General features: G+C 42.9%; 1 protein-coding gene across 1 annotated transcript in view; it reads left to right on the forward strand.

Annotated features, from left to right (window-relative positions):
• The window catches only part of LOC109897392 (transmembrane protein 104), a 95,039-nt gene that overhangs the window by 26,754 nt on the left and 43,741 nt on the right, over positions 1-24,544 (forward strand). Inside the window, exon 8 of the mRNA XM_031834658.1 lies at positions 1,084-1,180. Coding sequence (XP_031690518.1) covers positions 1,084-1,180 — 97 coding nt within the window. The remainder of the gene's footprint in view (positions 1-1,083; positions 1,181-24,544) is intronic.

The raw sequence follows: 24,544 nt of genomic DNA on the forward strand, positions 1-24,544 counted from the left end.
CCGTGGTAACTTTCTACCTAAAATGTGAGGCAGAACAGACACTTAAAAAGGAATTACCTTATGGCACAGACCGGAGCTCCCCGCTCGACTGGCTCTGCCACTGAGGAGAGCCAGGCGATTGAGATCGTAGAGCGGTATCTCTTTGTAAAGCCTTGCCGCAGCAGACTTCTCGGTGGCAGAGGCAGATTCTAACGATTATGTCCCATAATTGATGCTCAGTCTGCCGCACCTTGTTGGCAGCACTGAAAGGGTTTTGTGATTGCCTCAGAATGACAATGTGTAATTTTCCACCAGGAAGACTGGATCATCAAGTCTAGTGCAGTGATATAACTTTTACTGATACTTTTCTTACCGCTCCGAGGTGGTAGGAACTGACCTCCCTGATAATCTAACCGCTCCATGGTAGTAGGAACTGACCTCCCTGATAATCTAACCGCTCCATGGTAGTAGGAACTGACCTCCCTGATAATCTAACCGCTCCATGGTAGTAGGAACTGACCTCCCTGATAATCTAACCACTCCATGGTAGTAGGAACTGACCTCGCTGATACTCTAACCGCTCAGAGGTAGTAGGAACTGACCTCCCTGATAATCTAACCGCTCCGAGGTAGTAGGAACTGACCTCCCTGATACTCTAACCGCTCAGAGGTAGTAGGAACTGACCTCGCTGATACTCTAACCGCTCAGAGGTAGTAGGAACTGACCTCGCTGATACTCTAACCGCTCCGAGGTATTAGGAACTGACCTCGCTGATAATCTAACCGCTCTGAGGTAGTAGGAACTGACCTCGCTGATAATCTAACCGCTCCGAAGTAGTAGGAACTGACCTCGCTGATAATCTAACCGCTCCGACCTAGAAGGAACTGACCTCCCTGATAATCTAACCGCTCCGAGGTAGTAGGAACTGACAAGTCTGCAAAGTTTTAGTAATTCTGCCCTGTCATATTTAATCTTTTATCATTGTTTCATGTTCTTTTGCAACATTGTAAACTAGTCTTTCCTGTCGTATGTTATTCTTGGACTGACTTGATCTGATCATGAAAGGACCTGTAATGATCACCAGTCTGTCTGTTTTCTCTGTAGTGGTAACCACTCATGCAGTGCTGGCAGTGTGAAATACGACGACACCGACTTGTGCTGGGGGCCTGTCACCAGGAAAGACGCCTACAAGGTGTTTCTGGTGAGTACATACGGCACCCCTGTTTCTCACCCCTGTCCTTCTACCCTCGTCCCAAAGGCCCCTGGAGGACACATGGTGTACCACACCTCTCTCTGTCAGCCCCTGCCATCGTGACTGAGCCCCAATGTGCCAACCCCTGTCTGTGTTAGTGTCAGAGAGACCCTTCCACCTCGGTCTCCCTCTCACGGCCTCCACTCCTGCAGCCCTGAGCAAGTGTGTGTGCCCTTGAAGTCTTAAGAGAGCGAAACTCCTGCGATTTCCACTTTTGCTTTATCTTTGCCGGCCGACAGTGATAGATGTGCTGATCTCCTCCTGTAATATTTCCCCCCTCCACTGTTCTCCCTCCACCCTCACTCCTCTCTCCACCCTCACTCATTTTCAACACAACGAGCATACCCAAACAATTCTCCAATAAATGCATTGTTGTTTTTTATCTCGTCTGGATAAGCCTCTTACATCATGTCAACGAATTGAAATTATGCTGATTTATAATCTCCTGTATTTTTTGTTTACCTTGCAGTTTCACAAAGTTTCCTTTCAGGGAAAGGGACATTTCCACCTCTGTGTTAATGTATCTAACTGATTGCTTCTTATTATAGTAGATGTTGAGATTATTTCTGCTTGGTAATATTTTAAAATAATTGATTGTATCTGACAGAAAGTCAACTGTTCTCTGGTGTTTCTTAAAGAAGATGTTTCCTGTTATTAGTTTTGGTCTCCTGCTTACAGACATTTGGACTTCTAGGGGCTTAGTTGTATTTTCTCCCATTTTCTTCTCCGTGAAACCTTATTAGATTCCTTCCCGTGGTGGACTCATCCTTAAATAAATAATTGGGCTTCGATAAAACATTCATCAGCTTCTGTTAGCACACAGGGAGTGGAGTGTCTTCCTGCTCCTCAGACCCCCTTTGTCTTTGACGTGCCTGGGTCAAACGCTCTGGCCCCTTAGCCACTGCCCACCACTCCCCATGATCACTTTAAATAATTGATTGACTATTCCTTTTAAGCCCAGCCGCTCTCCATACACCGCTCTGTCCTGCCCAATGGAAATACCTCTCCTCTCCCACCTACACTATGCCTGCTTATGCTCTCTGACATGTCTCTGCCCCACCCCAAAGACCAAGGTGCCCTTCATCCTAATGATGGGTTTGAGTTTGTTTTATTTTTACAGGGACAGTGCACATTAATCAACATTTCAGTAAAAGTGCCGGTTTTAGCCAACCGGCTAATTTTCAACCGCAGTCCCTGGGCAGGTTATTAAAAACAATTACAATATAGACAATAGCAACATAGAACAAGCAAGACATAGCAACATATGACAAGCAAGACATAGCATACAGACAGAGCAACATAGGACAAGCAAGACGTAGCATACAGACAGAGCAGCATAAAACAAAAAGCAGCAAGACAAAATTCATAAAAGCAACAAAGTGTTTCCACACCTCACAAGCTACAGACAACATGGAGAGTGGCAACACACATCTAGGCACAATGTCCACAACATCTAGAGTCTTTGCCATCTGGAGTCATTATGCAGCCCAGTATTTTCCCTTTTCTTTACAACGTCCATATCATTTCACTGGAAGGCTTCAAGCTCCAAACTAAGTGACCTGCATGCTTAATCAGACTTTGGAAAACATTGGAACAGTTGTCAGAAAGGCTGACAATACGGCATTGGGAAATGCCCCTTTATTTTCTTTTGGTTTAGCTAAAGAATTCAAATGAGCCTATTCATATATTATGCTGTCCCATTCTTTCAGTGTTTAAAAAAGGCATTACAAAAATAACCATAATTACAATTCCTAATTACTTTTTTTGTTTTGGTTATGCAATTAGTTTGACTTAGGCATTAGCAAACACACTGCGTTCAATATGTTAGCATTAGTTGCTGCTCAGTTGTTGTATACCAATGGAATTGCTCAAAGCTGGTCTGAACTATGTTCAGGAGGTTCTCTGTGTTTCAGTGGTCATTACATTCTATCTGTTAATGGCCCTTCTCTCCTGTCCTCATCAACCACATTTCTCTCCTCACCATCACATCTTCTCAACCTCAAAATCGAGTAGTCTCTCCTGGCAACAGATTGTCAGTTAATCCTCCATTTGTACCTTGACCAGGCATTTGTAGCTCCCAGTTTTATAGGTGTCATTGATAAGGGGCTTTAATCCCTTGCTATGGTATTATCGGTTTCCTTAAGGGATTTTACTGTGGTAACTGCTCTGTACCATATTTATTCATCTTAAATAATCAATAGTGTGTGTAATGTGTATGTTGTGGTTTTGTGCTAAGCACTAACACAACCTGAACTTCCTCAGTTGGGTGCGTATTTGGTCTGCCTGGGCTGCCGTATTGTGTAGGGCACCACTGGCTGCCACAGGGGGAGTGGGATTGATGTCGGACACATTAGTCCAGCCACAGCGTTATTAGGGTTTAGAAAAGGAAGCAAGGAAAGATTAAAGGGCAGCCCGATTACAGCATAACGGTGCACAGCTGTAATCCCCGTGTGGGTGGCTGTTTGAGAGAGCATGATATAGAGAACTCAGGCTAATGTCACAGACAGACAGAAGTAGGGTTGATGGAGTTGTTTCTCCAGGGGGCCTTCTACCCTCTGCACCTCAAAAATGGACTGTTGCCCATACGGACAGGCTTAAGACTTTTTTTTTTTTCACCTGCCCTGTACTGTGTTGTTCTGAAAGTGTTGTTCTGAAAGTCACATGTTTCGGGCCACCGGCCTCCTCATCAGACCAGGTTTTTATAGATGCCACCCACATATCAGTGGTCTGCCTGGCCAGACTGCTCTAATCGTCATCAACTGAGCCACAAGCTAGTCTTATTCTAGATCTTGTTGGTCGATTTTGAATGTGCCAGTCCCTTTTTATCAGAACAAGATACAAGACACATTTCAGTTGAAGGCATTTGAATTCAGTTCTTGGTATCCCCCTTTCCCTTACATGACCAAAACTGTGGACACCTGCTCGTCGAACATCTCATTCCAAAGTCATGGTCTGCGCACTTCTTCACTCGGCTGTCCCGTTCTGTGAGCTTGTGTGGCCTACCACTTTGCGGCTGAGTCATTGTTGCTCCTAGACGTTTCCACTTCACAACAATAGCACTTACAGTTGACCAGGCCAGCACTAACAGGGCAGAATTTTGACGTACTGATTTGTTGGAAAGGTGACATCCAATGACGGTGCCACGTTGAAAGTCACTGAACTCTTCAGTACGGGCCATTTTACTGCCAATGTTTGTCCATGGATGTTGCATGGTTGTGTGCTCGATTTTATATACCTGTCAGCAACATGTGTGGTTGAAATAGCCGAATCGACTAATTTGAAGGGGTGTCCACACTTATGTGTGTGTCTGTGTGTGTATATATAGTGTACCTCACATTATGCTTGTAAATCTCTCATTTCATTTGTCAACGGTGGATGCAGCATTGTTTGTTGTGCTTGGACAACAGATTGTGGGTTATTTTTAGTATGTGACAGAACAGCTGTCCCAGTTCTGAAAAGTAGTTCTGCTCTACTAGCAGACCCACAAGGCTCTGGGGATCAGCACAGAGAAGGGGAGAGAGGTGAGGAAAAACACTGACCAAATCAAGGATCATCTATTATATAGGAGGGACTATTTTGATAATCGCTGTCAATAGAATTCTTCAGCTTATCTGAACAAGCTACCGTCTTCACAGCCTGTCCAGGGCTGGGAATTTCCAGGGACCTCACGTTGTTATCGCGATACTTAGGTGCCGATATGTATTGTGATTCTATATGTATTTCAGTTCGATAATGCTGCAGAGAGACGAGAGCATGAGAAAATTTGTTTTGATCAGTCATTGAAATAAGTGCTGAAAACATGTTGGCTCACTATTTAAAAAGATTGAGAACAAGCCGTAGGATGAAAAATAGCGGAGTTTTGACTTGCTCTAGCTTATGCTACCAAGAAACAAAAAAAGTGTGTGTGTGTATATATATATGTGTGTGTGTGTGTGTGTGTGTGTATGTATATGTATATGTATATATATATATATATATATATATATATATATATATATATATATATATATATATATATATATATATATATATATATATATATATATATATATATATATATATATATATATATATATATATATATATATATACACACACATTTTTTGGAGCAGTGTATATATATATACACACTGCTCAAAAAAATAAAGGGAACACTAAAATAAGACATCCTAGATCTGAATGAATGAAATATTCTTATTAAATACTTTTTTCTTTACATAGTTGAATGTGCTGACAACAAAATCACACAAAAATGATCAATGGAAATCAAATTTATCAACCCATGGAGGTCTGGATTTGGAGTCACACTCAAAATTAAAGTGAAAAACCACACTACAGGCTGATCCAACTTTGATGTAATGTCCTTAAAACAAGTCAAAATTTGGCTCAGTAGTGTGTGTGTGTGGCCTCCACGTGCCTGTATGACCTCCCTACAATGCCTGGGCATGCTCCTGATGAGGTGGCGGATGGTCTCCTGAGGGATCTCCTCCCAGACCTGGACTAAAGCATCCGCCAACTCCTGGACAGTCTGTGGTACAACGTGGCGTTGGTGGATGGAGCGAGACATGATGTCCCAGATGTGCTCAATTCGATTCAGGTCTGGGGGAACAGGCGGGCCAGTCAATAGCATCAATGCCTTCCTCTTGCAGGAACTGCTGACACACTCCAGCCACATGAGGTCTAGCATTGTCTTGCATTAGGAGGAACCCACAACCGACCGCACCAGCATATGGTCTCACAAGGGGTCTGAGGATCTCATCTCGGTACCTAATGACAATCAGGCTACATGGAAGGCTGTGCGGCCCCCCAAAGAAATGCCACCCCACACCATGACTGACCCACCGCCAAACCGGTCATGCTGGAGGATGTTGCAGGTAGCAGAACGTTCTCCACGGCGTCTCCAGACTCTGTCACGTCTGTCACGTGCTCAGTGTGAACCTGCTTTCATCTGTGAAGGGCACCAGTGGCGAATTTGCCAATCTTGGTGTTCTCTGGCAAATGCCAAACATCCTGCACGGTGTTGGGCTGTAAGCACAACCCCCACCTGTGGACGTCGGGCCCTCATACCACCCTCATAGTCTGTTTCTGACCGTTTGAGCAGACACATGCACATTTGTGGCCTGCTGGAGGTCAATTTGCAGGGCTCTGGCAGTGCTCCTCCTGCTCCTCCTTGCACAAAGGCGGAGGTAGCGGTCCTGCTGCTGGGTTGTTGCCCTCCTACGGCCTCCTCCACGTCTCCTGATGTACTGGCCTGTCTCCTGGTAGCGCCTCCATGCTCTGGACACTACGCTGACAGACACTGCAAACCTTCTTGCCACAGCTCACATTGATGTACCATCCGGGATGAGCTGCACTACCTGAGCCACTTGTGTGGGTTGTAGACTCCGTCTCATGCTACCACTAGAGTGAAAGCACCGCCAGCATTCAAAAGTGACCAAAACATCAGCCAGGAAGCATAGGAACTGAGAAGTGGTCTGTGGTCACCACCTGCAGAACCACAAGGATGTGAAATGTCAGAATATAGTAGAGAGTGATTTATTTCAGCTTTTATTTATTTTATTACATTCCTAGTGGGTCAGAAGTTTGCGTACACTCAATTAGTATTTGGTAGCACTGCCTTTTAAATTGTTTAACTTAGGTCAAACGTTTCGGGTAGCCTTCCACAGGTTTCCCACAATAAGTTGGGGGAATTTTGGCCCATTTTTCTCCTGACAAAGCTGATGTAACTGAGTCAGGTATGTAGGCCTCATTGCTCGCACACGCCTTTTCAGTTCTGCCCACAAATCTTCTATAGGATTGAGGTCAGGGCTTTGTGATGGCCATTCCAACTTTGGAAGTATGCTTGGGGTCATTGTCCATTTGAAAGACCCATTTGCGACCAAGCTTTAACTTCCTGACTGATGTCTTGAGATGTTGCTTCAATATATCCACCAAATTTTGTGAAGTGCACCAGTCCCTCCTGCAGCAAAGCACCCCCACAACATGACGCTGCCACTCCCGTACTTCACGGTTAGGATGGTGTTCTTTGGCTTGCAAGCCTCCCGCTTTTTCCTCCAAACATAACGATGGTCGTTATGGCCAAACAGTTCTGTTTTTGTTTCATCAGACCAGAGGACATTTCTCCAAAAAGTACAATCTTTGTCCCCATGTGCAGTTGCAAACTGTGGTCTGGCTTTTTTATGAGCGGCCTTTCAGGATAGGACGATATAGGACTCGTTTTACTGTGGATATAGATACTTTTGTACCTGTTTCCTCCAGCATCTTCACAAGATCCTTTGCTGCTGTTCTGGGATTGATTTGAACTTTTCGCACCAAAGTACTTTCATCTCTAGGAGACAGAACGTGTCTCCTTCCTGAGCGGTATGACGGCTCCGTGGTCCCATGGTGTTTATGCTTGCGTACTATTGCTTGTACAGATGAACGTGGTACCTTCAGGCGTTTGGAAATTGCTCCCAAGGATGAACCAGACTTGTGGAAGTCACAAAAAAAAATTCTGAGGTCTTGGCTGATTTCTTTAGATTTTCCCATGATGTCAAGCAAAGAGGCACTGAGTTTGAAGGTAGGTCTTGAAATACATCCACAGGTACACCTCCAATTGACTCAAATTATGTCAATTAGCCTATCAGAAGCTTCTAAAGCCATGACATTTTTTTTAATTTTCCAAGCTTTTTAAAGGCACAGTCAGCTTAGTGTATGTCGGGCCTCCCGGGTGGCGCAGTGGTTAAGGGCCCTGGGTTCGCGCCCAGGCTCTGTCGTAACCAGCCGCGACCGGGAGGTCCGTGGGGCGACGCACAATTGGCCGGGCGCAGTGCACGCTAACCAAGGTTGCCAGGTGCACAGTGTTCCCTCCGACACATTGGTGCGGCTGGCTTCCGGGTTGGATGCGCGCTGTGTTAAGAAGCAGTGCGGCTTGGTTGGGTTGTGTATCGGAGGACGCATGACTTTCAACCTTCGTCTCTCCCGAACCCGTACGGGAGTTGTAGCGATGAGACAAGATAGTAGCTACTAAAACAATTGGACACCACGAATTTGGGGGGGGGGGGGGGAAGAAAAAAAAACTTGGTGTATGTCAACTTCTGACCCACTGGAATTGTGATTAAGTGAAATAATCTGTCTGTAAACAATTGTTGGAAAAATGACTTGTCATGCACAAAGTAGATAACCGACTTGCCAAAACTGTAATTTGTTAACCAGAAATTTGTGGAGTGGTTGAAAAACGAGTTTTAATGACTCCAACATGTATGTATGTATCAAATGTTTTTTTATTTTTTACAAATTGATTCTTGAAGTCAAAGTATCAATATAATATTGTCCAAAAAATAATGTCCCGTATGTAACTGTATCGATCCCCCCGTCACTAAGCCTGTCAAACCACTCTCTCTAGGATTGAGAGGTAGTGCCTACACATAGTATGAACTTTGCACCTCATACATACATGCATGCAGAGGACATGAGTGAAACTCAATAACAATATTCACTGGAATTCACAATTTGGAGGTTAGCCTCACACTTTACCCTGAGGTGTCTGGACTATTTGTCAGGTTGACTTATCGTCAATGGCCAGCTCTGCGAGTTCTTTTGAAACTTAAAAGTCATATCAGTTCATTCAGTGACTTTGTGACTGAAATGATAAAGGTATTCCAGGTGATCAAAGGTTTTCTCATTCTGTAAACCTTCAATGGACGTCAAGCTTTTCACACAGCTCATGCTGGGCTGTACTTTGTCAGTTCCTTTCACATTCTTTAGTCCCTTTCAGACGGAGCTCAGACGACATTGATTGTAAACACAGGCTTTTGTCATAGCAAGACGGACTAATAACAGCATACAAGCTGCAAGGTGGGTGGCCTTTTGGTTTGCTCTGACCTTTGGTTAGATCAATGGTGTCCACACAAAACGCTATGTATCATGCTGTGGAGCATGGCAGCCATTTTCTCCATCACGATCTGCAAAACCTCTTAACCATTTTACACTTGTAGGAATTGGCCTATATGGATAGGGCTACATTTAAATGTTTCTGACAGAAGAAATATGACAATGATATGCATAATCATGGTAGCAATTGAAAGGGAACAGTTTGGATATTATTGGAAAATTATTAGACCAAAGGTGAGGACACAACAGTTCCAGCTGAATCCAAAAATGACACTGTGAATTTTATGTTCATTTATATGTATTGTACTTCTGTTGCATTGTTGATAACAAAATCTGAAAAATACTCTGGATATATTCAGTAACATAAGAATATTCCTGGAAAATGTGGGGTAGGTGCAACATAAGACAAATAATTCCAAGTGTTTCAGTGAGAGGACTAACTGGTGTTTCCACTTGGCCACAAACCTCTCCAAAGTGTGCACATATCCTAAGTAATTTTAAAGCACTTTTATTACTCAGAGAAGAGTCTTCAAATACAGTGGGGAGAACAAGTATTTGATACGCCGATTTCGCAAGTTTTCCTACTTACAAAGCATGTAAAGGTCTGTATTTTATCATAGGTACACTTCAACTGTGAGAGACTGAATCTTAAACAAAAATCCAGAAAATCACATTGTATGATTTTTAAGTAATTATGTCATGCAATAAAATGCTAATGAAGTATTTGATCACCTACCAACCAGTAAGAATTCCGGCTCTCACAGACCTGTGAGTTTTTCAATAAGAAGTCCTCCTGTTCTCCACTCATTACCTGTATTTCACTGCACCTGTTTGAACTCGTTACCTGTATAAAAGACACCTGTCCACACACTCAATCAAACAGACTCCAACCTCTCCACAATGGCCAAGACCAGAGAGCTGTGTAAGGACATCAGGGATAAAATTGTAGACCTGTACAAGGCTGGGATGGGCTACAGGACAATAGGCAAGCAGCTTGGTGAGAAGGCAACAACTGTTGGCGCAATTATTAGAAAATGGAAGAAGTTCAAGATGACGGTCAATCACCCTCAGTCTGGTGCTCCATGCAAGATCTTACCTCGTGGGGCATCAATGATCATGAGGAAGGTGAGGGATCAGCCCACAACTACACGGCAGGACCTGGTCAATTACCTGAAGAGAGCTGGGACCACAGTCTCAAAGAACACCATTAGTAACACACTATGCCGTCATGGATTAAAATCCTGCAGCGCACGCAAGGTCCCCCTGCTCAAGCCAGCGCATGTCCAGGTCCGTCTGAAGTTTGCCAATGACCATCTGGATGATCCAGAGGAGGAATGGGAGAAGGTCATGTGGTCTGATGAGACAAAAATAGAGCTTTTTGGTCTAAACTCCACTCGCCGTGTTTGGAGGAAGAAAAAGGATGAGTACAACCCCAAGAACACCATCCCAACCGTGAAGCATGGAGGTGGAAACATCATTCTTTGGGGATGCTTTTCTGCAAAGGGGACTGGATGACTGCACCGTATTGAGGGGATGATGGATGGGGCCATGTATCGCTAGATCTTGGCCAACAACCTCCTTCCCTCAGTAAGAGCATTGAAGATGGGTCGTGGCTGGGTCTTCCAGCATGACAACGACCCGAAACACACAGCCAGGGCAACTAAGGAGTGGCTCCGTAAGAAGCATCTCAAGGTCCTGGAGTGGCCTAGCCAGTCTCCATACCTGAACCCAATAGAAAATCTTTGGAGGGAGCTGAAAATCCGTATTGCCCAGCGACAGCCCCGAAACCTGAAGGATCTGGAGAATGTCTGTATGGAGGAGTGGACCAAAGTCCCTGCTTCAGTGTGTGCAAACCTGGTCAAGAACTACAGGAAACGTATGATCTCTGTAATTGCAAACAAAGGTTTCTGTACCAAATATTTCTGATGTATCAAATACTTATGTCATGCAAAAAAATGCAAATTAATTACTTAAAAATCATAGAATGTGATTTCCTGGATTTTTGATTTAGATTCCGTCTTTCACAGTTGAAGTGTACCTATGATAAAAAATTACAGACCTCTACATGCTTTGTAAGTAAGAAACACTGCTGATTTTGCAGGTTATCAAATACTTGTTCTCCCCACTCTTGTCTGTGTCGTATCCTGCATCCCAGCCATCACACAATTACTGTTTCTCGCAATCCAGAAACTGTCCATTTATAAATCAGTCTGGATCAGGTGGGCATCATTTGAAAGCTTGTTATATTGCCAACATGACAAACTAAATTCTAAAGTACGATTTTACAAAGTTAGGCTTTCACAATGCAATTCAGGGAAATTTTGGTGTGCATCGGAATGAGTCATGAGTGCATTCAGGTGCATGTGCCGTGGCAAATTTTCTTCACAAAATACAAAAATAGGCTCATTCTGTTCAGACACCCCAGTTTATGATGCCATGTCATCTTGTAACTGTACATCAAACATAGTGATCATAAATGTTGATATTGCATATGCATGAGTTTGATCATATAGAAATGTGAAGTGTACATTTGTACTCACTTGTATGACATAATACATAACAAACGTCATCTTCCCAAATACATAGTCATTTTAATGGGTGTTTGTAAGTAACTGCAACTACTTGCCACACTCAAATTCAGAACAGCGGTCAGTCAAACCCTTACAGTGACGTGAAGCGCAGAGCTCTGACGTCATGTATAGCATGTTACTCTTCGGCCACTGCGTTCCAATTTAGGCATTTATCTGTGCTCAAATCTGCCATTTTCATCCTGTACAAGTGTAAAGGGCTACGAAGATGAGTTGGGGGAGATTTGATATGCTGATTGATTCTCGTGTCTAGTACCTAGGCTGTTTTCACTCTCCCTTAAAACTAATATACAGTATATATATAGACACTAAGGATGTAAGATTTCTCTAACTACTCACTTAGATTGGGCTTTTCCTCAGTCATGCATATCCCAGCGTAAGGTTGTAGGTCATTGTGTGCTTGGCCAATCCTAGCCGTTGACCTGCCCTTTACATTGGACCGCAGTTTTAATTGTAAGGATTATGTTTCGGCGTGAAAAGTGCAACAATGGGGTCTTTCTGGGGACTGGCTTAACCCCAGCAGAGAGATTTCCTGAGACCTCAATTAAATCTCTTTGTCCGTTGTTGCTCCCTGGCGAGGTTTACCTTTTGATTTTCAATTGCAATTTGCAACACCATTGGGCCTTTACTGCATAAAAAAGGCCCTAGCTGTCCACTGGTTCCATAATGCATACATATATTGTTGTGTAACCCAGCTGTGATTTAAATGGCTGATTTTATATTGAGAATGTTTTTCTTGTGGTTGAGAAAGTGATTGAAATCAATACTGTATATCAGCTCAAAATTAGGTTTTGCTGACACTGCGTTCTTTCCCTGTTTGTCTTTATGCATATGTGCGTATTAAAGGCTGTGTCTATTAGACCACTCAGTGAATTGAAATATTCTCTCAGCGGGCGCCACCCACCATGAAACGAGGCCACCTTTGTGTCAACCATCTGTTTAGATCCACTCCATTGAACGAGTCCGACTCACTCACACACTCGGGGACCCACAGAGAGAACAGACGCAGATAAGCCCAGATAATACACATAGGTACAGTATTTGATGTGATGCTTTCTTCAGATGTTTGTGTGTTTCACTTTGGAGGAGAGGGAGCAAGGGTGCTGTAGTGTAGCTCTGTTGTGGTACAGCCACCCCAGATCTGCAGGGAGATGACGACAGTGCAGATGGTTTAATAGAGATTACCTCAGCAGGGGGAAGTGTTTTGAGTTGGGAACCACACAAGTGGAGTCCACTCCACACCAACACGAGGCAGAACCCAATCAGAGCTGCAGATCAGGACACTGCAGAGGAACACAGCCGTACTGGGAGAGGACTGGAGGGACTGTTGGCAAGGGGGACTTGGAGGTCATGCAGGAGAGAGGATACAGCCTCTCTGAGTCAGAGAACAATAATGTAGGCTGAGGATCCAACTGATCATCCAGTCACTTTCAAAGACTTTTGAAAGACTAGAACCTATACTTACCCTGTTTAAGAAGAGTTTGTCCCATCTGCGTTTGCTAACTACAGCATATTGCTTCCACTCCAGCAGATTGAGCAGTTGTTAACCTTTTTTTTGTGTGAGTGGTGCTGCTGTCACATTACCATAAAAAGTGGCAGTTAACCACACGAGACAAACTGCTAACGCCATCAAATGTGCTTAAGGATCTCTTTGGCAGCTGTCACTACAGAACTCAGGCTTGTGTGCCTGTGATTTGTAACCACGGTAATACATGGTTTAATTATTGCCTTCAGCCTGTCCATTTAACTCAGTTTTCCCTCTGTCTTTTTGCTTATAGACGCTGCAGACAATCATCATTTGAGAAGTTAATTCACTCATTGGTTTTGAGAAAACAAAACAAGGGAGTAGTGTAGCCCATTGATTTCTATTACTTTTAATGGCATTGTCTGTGTCAATTGTTAATTCTTTCCTTTTCTCAGGGGAGTGAGATAAAATAGACATATTTGGCCTGTCTAACACGTTAAAGTCTGTGCCTCGTGTTTTTAAGGAGAAAATCTACATGCTGAGTACAATATTGTTTTCTGTTTTGAAAAGCTGGTTATCTGGTACAAGGACATTGCAGAATGATGTACGGGTCTTGCTCGGTGGGTGGCTGAACGCTAACAAACGTGATTCTCATGGAATTAATCTGCCGCTTTAACGGAACACAGGCTCACATTTAAAAAGGGACAGGTTTCAAGAGACTTTTACCTTCAGACCCTGTGACCTTGGGCTGATTGCTTGCATGGCTGTGTGTTTTGTGTATTTGTCTGGGCCTGCTGGTTAGGATGACCAGACCCAGCCTCCTATTGAAAGAATGACCCAACCGTTTGCACCCTTCTCCAAAGCCAGGAAATTAAAAGGGACAGTCCGCTTCCTCATTCAACTTGTCTTTTTCAATTACACCGTGACATGGAGCATATTCATGACAAGGCCCCTTAGTTGATGTATTATTTCATTTATTCTTCATAGGGTCCATCGTCATAATTTAATGAGACCTTGTTCTCTGTGCGATATGGCACCCCCTTCTCCCCATCCCCCACAACCCCTACTAAAAGTTATAACGATCGGGAGAGCGAAATAGCTGAGGTCCTATTAAACCACAGGCAAATTATCGTTTCGAATTTGCTCCCAGTTATGTCCCTTGCCTGTCATAAATCTTCCCTTTGCGGTGTTGCTCGTTATTTTTTACCTAGGTGTATAATGAGGAGCCAGAGATTTTAATTAGGCAAACCAACTGGAAGGCAACTGCACCACAGGTCACCATATGAAGTCATAATGGTTCAGTGTAGCAAATGAATGCTATGCTCATCATTGTTTACTTATTTTTATATTTAAAAATAAATAAACTGCTCATCATTGTTTACTTTGACAACTGATTATTGTTCCCAATTTACTGTGGCTACCCAAATAGAGGCTGCTGGCACAAATGTATCCGCAACAGTTTTTTGGAGGTCTGGTTAAGCTAAACCCATATTTCTGGGAAGTTGTGAATGATAAAGTAGGGAATCGTTTTAAATGTTGGCTAAGAGTTTAGCTCATGTCTTATCCTTGGTATCCTCTCATCTCTCCAGAGAGAAGTGAATTTTGAGATCCAGTGTAATGGCATAACTTTAGATCAGCCCCTCGATTGATCTGTTGAACTAAGAATGACCTATACAGGTCACACCCAAGTTCAGTATTTGTTTACGCTGATGTTATGCCTGTTCAGTGATTGTTGTATGCCACAGCATTCTCTGATAGACTTCAAAGGCTTGAAACTCTGAACATCAGAGGGGTTTTGAAGCTAGGATAAATGGAGTAATACAGTCTTATCTGTACAGTATAGAGTTGATCATCCTCATCATTTCCTCTCCTCATTGCTTCAGTCTCTTTCTGTTTCAGTAATGGCTTGGTTATATCACTGAAGTTACTGACTCATATCTATCAAATCAAACTTTATTTGTCAAATGCGCTGAATACAAGTGTAGACCTTTACTGTGAAATGCGTACTTACAAATCCTTAACCAACAGTGCAGTTCAAGGAGAGTTAAGAAAATATTTACCAAATTAACTAAAGATAAAAAATAAATAAGAAGTTACACATTAACATGACAGTAACGAGGCTATATACAAGGAGTACCGGCACCGATTCATTGTTCAGCAGTCTTATGGCTTGGGGGTAGAAGCTGTAAAGGAGCCTTTTGGTCCTAGACTTGGTGTTCCGGTACCGCTTGCAGAGAAAACAGTCTATGATTTGGGTGACTGGAGTCTCTGACAATTTTTTATGGGCTTTCCTCTGACACCGCCTATTATATAGGTCCTGGATGGCAGGCAGCTTGGCCCCAGTGATGTACTGGGCCGTACGCCCCTCTGTAGTGCCTTATGGTCAGATGCCGAGCAGTTGCCATACCAGGCAGTGATTGAACTGGTCAGGATGCTCTCAATGGTGCAGCTGTAGAACGTTTTGAGGATCTGGGGACCCATGCCATGTCTCCTGAGGGGGAAAAGGTTTTGTTGTGCCCTCTTCACGACTGTTTGGCCCATGATAAGTTCCTTGGCGTACACATCACCAATGACCTAACTCTTGACCCACTCCACTACAGCTCCGTTGATGTTAATAGGGGCCTGTTCGGCCCGCCTATTCCTGTAGTCCATGATCAGCTCCTTTGTCTTGCTCACATTGAGGGAGAGGTTGTTGTCCTGGCACCACACTGCCTGTTCTCTGACATCCTCCCTCTAGGCTGTCTAATCATTGTCGGTGATCAGGGCTACTACTGCTGTGTCATCAGCAAACTTAATGATAGTGTTGGAGTGGTTTGGCCACGCAGTCGTGGGTGAAAAGGTAGTACAGGAGGAGACTAAGTACACACCCCTGAGGGGCCCCAGTGTTGAGGATCAGCGTGGCAGATGTGTTGTTGCCTACCCTTACTACCTGGGGGCAGCCCGTCAGGAAGTCCAGGATCCAGTTGCAGTGGGTCTAAGGTATCCGGGAGGATGCTGTTGATGTGAGCCATGACCAGCCTTTTAAAGCACTTCATACTGACGTAAGTACTACGGGTTGGTAATCATTTAGGCAGGTTACCTTCTCTTCCTTTGGCACAGGGACTATGGTGGTCTGCTTGAAGCATGTAGGTATTACAGACTCGGTCAGGGAGAGGTTGAAAATGTCAGTAAAGACACTTGCCAGTTGGTCCACGCATGCTTTGAGTATACGTCCTGGTAATCCATCTGGACCTGTGGCTTTGTAAATGTTGACCTGTTTTAAAGATCTTGCTTACATTGGCTACCAAGAGCGTTATCACACAGTCATCCAGAACAGCTGGTGCGCTCCTGCGTGCTTCAGTGTTGCTTGCCTCGAAGCGAGCATAAAAGGAATTTAGCTCTTCTGGTAGGCTCGTGTCACTGGGCAGCTCGTGTCTGGGTTTCCCTTTGTACTCTGTAATAGTTTTCAAGCCCTGCCACATCCGATGAGTGTCAGAGCCGGTGTAGTAAGATTCCATTTTTGGGATAGGGGGCAGCATTTTCACTTTTGGATGAATAGCGTGCCCAGAGTGAACTGCCTCCTACTCTGTCCCAGATGCTGGGTGGCAGGGGCGGCAGGGTAGCCTAGTGGTTAGAGCATTGGACTAGTAACCGGAAGGTTGCAAGTTCAAACCCCCGAGCTGACAAGGTACAAATCTGTCGTTCTGCCCCTGAACAGGCAGTTAACCCACTGTTCCTAGGCCGTCATTGAAAATAAGAATTTGTTCTTAACTGACTTGCCTAGTTAAATAAAGGTAAAATAAATGCTAATAAATATGCATATTATTATTATTAGTATTGGATAGAAAAAACTCAAGTTTCTAAAACTGTTTGAATTATGTCTGTGAGTATAACAGAACTCATATGGCAGGCGAAAACCTGAGAAAAATCCAACCAGGAAGTGGGACATCTGAGGTTTGTAATTTTTCAAAGCTTGGCCTACTGAATACACATTGAGATATGGATGAAGTTGCACTTCCTACGGCTTCCAGTAGATGTCAACCATCTTTTGAAACTTGAGTAAGGATTCTACTATGAAGGAGGGGCTCATGAGACCTCTGAGTCAGTGGTCTGGCAGAGAGCCTTGGTCTCATGACGTGCGCTCCTGACAGAGTTACCTCGCGTTCCAGTGCTATTTCTTCAGACAAAGGAATTCTCCGGTTGAAACATTATTGATGTTTTATGTTAAAAACATCCTAACGCTTGATTCCATACATCGTTTGACATCTTTCTAAAGGACTGTAACAGAACTTTTCGAGATTTTGTCTGGATGAAGTGCCTGCGCCTCATGAAGATGGATTACTGGGCTGAACACGCTAACAACAAGTGGCTATTTGGACATAAAACATTAACGATTGATTCCATACATCGTTGGACATCTTTCTAAAGGACTGTAACAGAACCTTTCGAGATTTTGTCTGGATGAAGTGCCTGCGCCTCATGAAGATGGATTACTGGGCAGAACACGCTAACAACAAGTGGCTATTTGGACATAAATGATGGAACTTTATGGAACAAATCAGTCATTAACTTCTTGTGACTCTCAAACCCGGATCCGGGAGCGTAATCATAGGCTCAAACTAATTAGCATAACGCAGCGGACATAAATCTTCCTACAAAATCTTCCTATTCATGAAAATCACAAATGAAATATATTGAGACACAGGTTAACCTTTTGTTAATCACACTGTCATCTCAGATTTTCAAAATATGCTTTACAGCCAAAGCTAGACAAGCATTTGTGTAAGTTTATCATGGCATAATGCTATGCTAGGCTCTGCTGGCAGCAGGCAACATTTTCACGAAAATAAGAAAAACTATCAAATTAAATCATTTACCTTTGAAGAACTTTGGATTTTTTCACTCCGGAGACTCCCAGTTAGATAGCAAATGTTCCTTTTTTCCCAAAATATTATTTTGTAGGCGAAATAGCTCCCGTTTGTTCGTCACGTTTGGCTGAGAAATCGACCGGAAAATGCGGTCACTACAACGCCAAACTTTTTTCCAAATTAGCTCCATAATATCGACAGAAACATGGCAAATGTTGTTTAGAATCAATCCTCAAGGTGTTTTTCATATATCTATTCGATAACATATCCGTCGGGACAATTGGTTTCTCATAAGAAGCGATTGGAAAAAGAATTTCTGCGGGAGCCATCATGTGACCACTTGCTCAATGTGGCCCCTACGGCTATTCTTCAACATAAATGCGTAAAAAGACTTCACAATGCTGTAGACACCTTGGGGAATACGTAGAAAGCGTAAGCTCATCCGTAGCCCGTTCACAGCCATATAAGGAGTCATTGGCATGAAGTGGTTTTAAAAAATGCGGCACTTCCTGGTTGGATTTTTATCTGGGTTTCGCCTGTAACATCAGTTCTGTTGCACTCACAGACAATATCTTTGCAGTTTTGGAAACGTCAGAGTGTTTTCTATCCAAAGCTGTCGATTATATGCATAGTCGAGCATCTTGTCGTGACAAAATATCCCGTTTTAAAACGGGAATGTTTTTTTTTTTTTTATCCAAAAATTAAAACACTGCCCCCTAGTTGCAAAAGGTTAATTGTTGAACTGGGATTCCTGGGAGTGCCTTCTGATGAAGATCATCAAAGGTAAGTGAATATTTATGTTGTTGTTTCTAATTTTGTTGATTTTCCTCTGGCTGTTTTGGGCTCTGAGTGCCGTTCTCAGATTATGCTTTTTTCCTCAAGTTAAAAAAAAATTGGACACAGCAGTTGCATTAAGGAGAAGTCTATCTTTAATTCTGTGAATAACAGTAGTATCTTTTATCAATGTTGAGTATGTCTGCAAAATCACCGGATGTTTTGGAATCAAAACATTACTGCATGTAAGGCGCCAATGTAAACTGAGATTTTTGGATATAAATGTGCACATTATCGAACAAAACATACATGTATTGTGTAACATGATATCCTATGAGTGTCATCTGATGAAGATCTTTGGCTGGGAAAATGGCTGTGTTTTTTCGACTTGGCGGTGATCTAACATGATCATATGTTGTGCTTTAGCTGTAAAGCATTTTTGAAATCGGACACGAATGGGTAGATTAATAAGAAGTTTATCTTTCATTTGCTCTATTGGACTTGTTAATATGTGAAAGTTACATATTTAAAAATAGTTTTTTTATAATAATAATATTTCGCGCGCTGCCTATCTTATAAGCGTCTGGATTAGTGTTCCGCTCCTTGAAAGCGGCAGCTCTAGCCTTTAACTTGATGTGGATGTTGCCTGTAATCCATGGCTTCTGGTTGGGATATGTATGCACGGTCACTGTGGGGACGACATCGTCAATGCACTTATTGATGAAGCCGATGACTGAGGTGACTTGTTTAATTGGTCCTGCTCCTTTTGGAGGATAAAGTGCCATTAGTAATCTTACTCTTGATTTCTAATGTTTAAAGTTGGTCCAATGTAAATGTGACACAGATAAAAAATTGCAAAATCATGCTATTTAGCCTATTAATTGATGGAAATACCAGTCGATGGAAATACATTTGACTGGTCATGCTTATCGGTCAATAGATTCATTTGCATAATTTAGTGGAATTAAATTGGCTCGTGTATTCGTTATGTATCTTATCATACATAAACAGAGCCTTTGAGTGAAAAATCTGTCAGACAGTGCAAGAGCTCCCAAGTGGCGTCGTGGTCTAGAGATGTCACTACAGACACCCTGGTTCGATTCCAGGCAGTATCACAACCGGCCGTGATTGGGAGTCCCATAGGGCGGTGCACAATTGGTCCAGCGTTGTCCAGGTTTGGCCGGTGTAGGCCGTCATTGTAAATAAGAATTTGTTCTTAACTGACTTGTCTAGTTAAATTAAGGTTAAATAAAAACAAAATAATAATAATAGAAACGGTTTCTGTTTTTCTCCTTTTACTGCTTCACGATACTCATTCAGAAGAGTGAACACTTTCATATTGGTTGTACTGTCACAATGTACACAGTGGCCACACTTGTAATTGCTATTGGGTGGGCCTGGTAGCCAAGTGTCTTCTTAGGTAGCTTCATGCTGTGTGTCATGGAATCGGCTATATTCTTGTATGGCCCCCAAAAAATGTGAGGCTGTAATATTGTGGACACTCGTAGGTTTGGATTACTGTTGAGAATGTTCCAGTGTTTTAATACATTGGATTTGACGCGACCGGCATGTGCTGTAAAACACAAACATGGGGGCGTTTTGTCAATTTTTTTATTTAACCTTTATTTAACCAGGTAGGCCAGTTCAGAACAAGTTCTCATTTACAACTGCGACCTAGCCAAGATAAAGCAAAGCAGTGCAACAACACAGAGTTACACATGGAATAAACAAGCGTACAGTCAATAACACAATTGAAAAGTCTATATACAGTGTGTGCAAATCAGGTAAGATTAGGGAGGTAAGGCAATAAAAAGAATACGAAACGAAATAATTAAAATTTGGGCAATTAAACACTGGTGTGGTAGATGTGCAGAAGATGAATGTGCAGGTAGAGATACTGGGGTGCAAAGGAGCAATTGGATGGGCTATGTACAGGTGCAATGATCTGAAAGCTGCTCTGATAGCTGATGCTTGAAGTTAGTGAGGGAGATATGAGTCTCCAGCTTCAGTGATTTTTACAATTCGTTCCAGTCATTGGCAGCAGAGAACTGGAAGGACAGGTGGGAACTGGGGGAGCAATTGGCTTTGGGGGTGACCAGGGAAATATACCTGCTGTAGCGCTTGCTACGGGTGGGTGCTGCTATGGTGACCAGTGAGCTGAGATAAGGCGGGCTTTACCTAACAAAGACCTGATGACCTGGAGCCAGTGGGTTTGGCGACGAATATGAAGCGAGGGCCAGCCAACGAGAGCATACAGGTCGCAGTGGTGGGTAGTATATGGGGCTTTGGTGATGAAATGGATGGCACTGTGATAGACTGCATCCAATTTGCTGAGTAGAGTGTTGGAGGCTATTTTGTAAATGACATTGCCGAAGTCGAGGATCGGTAGGATAGTCAGTTTTACGAGGGTATGTTTGGCACCATGAGTGAAGGATGCTTTGTTGTGAAATAGGAAGCTGATCCTAGATGTAATGTTGTATTGGAGATGCTTAATATGAGTCTGGAAGGAGAGTTTACAGTCTAACCAGACACCTAGGTATTTGTAGTTGTCCACATATTCTAAGTCAGAACCGTCCAGAGTAGTGATGCTAGGCGGGCGGGCAGGTGCGGGCAGCGATCGGTTGAAGCATGCATTTAGTTTTACTTGCATTTAAGGGCAGTTGGAGGCCACGGAAGGAGAGTTGTATTGCATTGAAGCTCGTCTGGAGGTTCGTTAGCATAGTGTCCAAAGAAGGGCCAGAAGTATACAGAATGGTGTTTTCTGCGTAGAGGTGGATCAGAGAAACACCACTATTAGTGCCAGTGAGTAGGCTTTGACGTTCAGTCTTTCTAACACGGGTATAGCCCTGTTCAATAACTCCCTTATCATTCCCACCTTGCAGGAACCTAGTGTGCATACCATTAGCTTTACGCTCAAAGTCTGTCTGTGAAACAGTTACTTCGGAGTCCTAGGAATTGAGATACCGGTGTGTAAAAGTGTATTCTTACTCTGCGGCTTGCAGAAGATAGTAGACTCCAAGTCTATTTTCTTCTCTTCTCTCTGTTGTGAATTTGAGATTTGGGTCAGATAAATTATAAGAAATTAACTCTGAGAGGAGACCTTCAGTACCGTTCCATACCAGTAGGATGTCGTCTGTATCTTTTCCAAAGGGTGATATTCTGGAAATATGGGTTTTTCTGGACATCATAGTGTCCCATGAATACATTTGCATAGTTAGGAGTCAGCTCCCATTGCTGTACTCTGAATCTGTTGGTAGAAACTGCCCACATATTGGAAGTAATTTGATGTGAGGGCTTTTCAGTATCTCCTAAAAAGGCTGGCAATGCTGGCACAAATGTTAAGATTAATAAATCACCATATTGAGATCGGTGTTTAACAGGGCTACTGTTACCTGACACTATGGGACATAAAGGAGGTTCATCCATACTTTTAGGAATTTTCTGTAAGCCATCATAAACTGGACAGGCTGGATTAAAGTGAGCAATAAGAAATCAATCTCTGCCTTTTTTGTTGTTGAGTGCCTAACTTAATTTGACCTCAAATGAGTCCTTTTGGAAGTTTTTCTTGGTAAGCCCTTCTTGTAGTTATTCTAACATGTTCAAAGTGCACATCAGAAGTCTGTAAGAAGGACCACATATCGTTGCATCCTCGACATGCATGTTCTTCTGAATGCGATTTCTGTCACTCTGAGCACGGTGTGTGGATGCCCTAATCAGGTTACGCACCCAATGCATATGGGTCCTGTAAATTTAAAATGTTGCTGGTCAAATGTCCGGCACAGCCATTTCCTAATGGTAACCCTCATGTGACATCGTTATTCAAACAAAGCGGCAGTGTGTGAGGGTATACATTTGAGAGCTCAGTGGTCCTCACCATTTAGTCTCAAATAGACTCACACAAGTGGAACCCTGCAATCACTTGCTTAATCATGCTGTAAATGGTTCTTAATAGTTGAGCGATTGCCTTTTAAAAAGTTTAGGCCTACACATGGATTCTCTGTCAGACTGTCTTGAGACTGGATGCTGACCTAGGAATGCTGGTGGATTGTGAAAGTCTTGGCCTGACAAATACTAGTTGGCCATGACAAGCCCAGCCAGTGTGATTTATTAGTACTGCAGTGAAATAAATAAAGATGCATCTATATGCGTGCTTTAGTCTTCATGTGGGCTTGCCCTACAGCGGTGTGTACATTTGAAATACCACAGGTTAAACTTTTTTGATTTTATTGACGTCTGCTTCAACTTCCTTCATTAGTTTTCTGTCATCTCCTACTGAGACAAAGTGAAGAGGAATTGGGCTCAACTGCGTTACTGTAGTGTTGAGCAATTCTGATGTGTTGAATAGTCACAGGCAGGTGGCAAAATATCCCATCTACACTTACCTCACCCTCCTCCATGTCCTGTCCAATCCCATTCTCTGGCTGCTGCCATCCTTCCTCTCATTACAGTCATCTTTAATTGCATATATGCTAGACGGTTGTCTCCTGGGTCATCTACTTAATTAACAGTAAAAGTGTCTGTGTTGAGTATATCTCACTTCCACCGAGAGCGGGCTGTGTATGAGAAAGATGAGTGTTGAGGGTGTTTTTATTCTTTTCACACATCTCACAGTGATGGTAGTCATGAACTAACCGTTAGGCTTATACATCTGGACATCAGCTTGACCTTGGTGAGTGTGAAGCTAATGGAATCGAGAGCAAATGTGTTCCTTGTAGCCTTGTCAAACTTGCAATTTTCTAATTTAGCATTGTAAGGTCATATTTTAGACAGTTATTGAGGCAAGCTCACTTCGCTTTAGAGTCCTTGTGTACTGGGTGCGTCATTGAGTGTTTGTGGGTCAGCTGTAACACGTGGAGGTCCAGTGGGTGTTAACTCGAAATGACACAACGACAAGGTTCCAGTTTAACAAAGTTTACTATATCGTATGAACACACTACATGGTAGCCATTCCACTCAAGGCTAGGTCCATCTACAACAAGACTTCCCGCGCAGGCGCACTCTTAACTGAGTGATAGCCCCTGAATAACAGAAATATAGGGATACTTAAAACATCAACTTAACAATCTCCTCCTTTTCTTTAAAGACAAAACATCAACAACATAATTAAATGTCCAAGTATTATTCAAGTTCCTCATTACAAATTGGTTGTGTGACAGTTTTGTATTACTCAAGCTGCCACTTTCCGTTACTGAGAGCCTGTAGGAGCACAAGAGCGGATGCTCCTTTTTTAGTCAGACAGTCAGCAAGCTGTTCCTTTGTGGTCGACCACAGAATCCGCTGGATTCTCTGGGCTTGAATAAGTTCCCTGATGCTGCTAACCTCAAGACAAAGTCTTTTCTCTGTGACAGACTTGGTTGACTTCACAGCATCAACTAATGAGTAGTTGTCAGTGACACACTACAGGTAGAATGTGCCGTTTTGTCTCACCAGTGGTAAGCTATTTTTTAACTTTATTTTACCTTTAATTAACCAGGCAAGTCAGTTAACTTCTTATGGTATAGGGGACGGTTGCGTCCCACTTGGGAAAATGCAGCGTGGCAAATTCAAAAAATGATATAAAAATCTGACTTTCATTAAATCACACATGTAAGATATTCAATTAAAGCTACACTCGTGAATCCAGCCAACATGTCAGATTTTAAAAAGCTTTTCGGCGAAAGCATAAGAAGCTATTATCTGATGATAGCACAATGTCAACAAAGAGAGCAGCATATTTCAACCCGGCAGGCGCTACACAAAACACTGAAATAAAATATGAAACCTGCAT

The sequence above is a fragment of the Oncorhynchus kisutch genome, linkage group LG10 (assembly GCF_002021735.2).
Source record: "Oncorhynchus kisutch isolate 150728-3 linkage group LG10, Okis_V2, whole genome shotgun sequence".
NCBI lineage: Eukaryota > Metazoa > Chordata > Actinopteri > Salmoniformes > Salmonidae > Oncorhynchus > Oncorhynchus kisutch.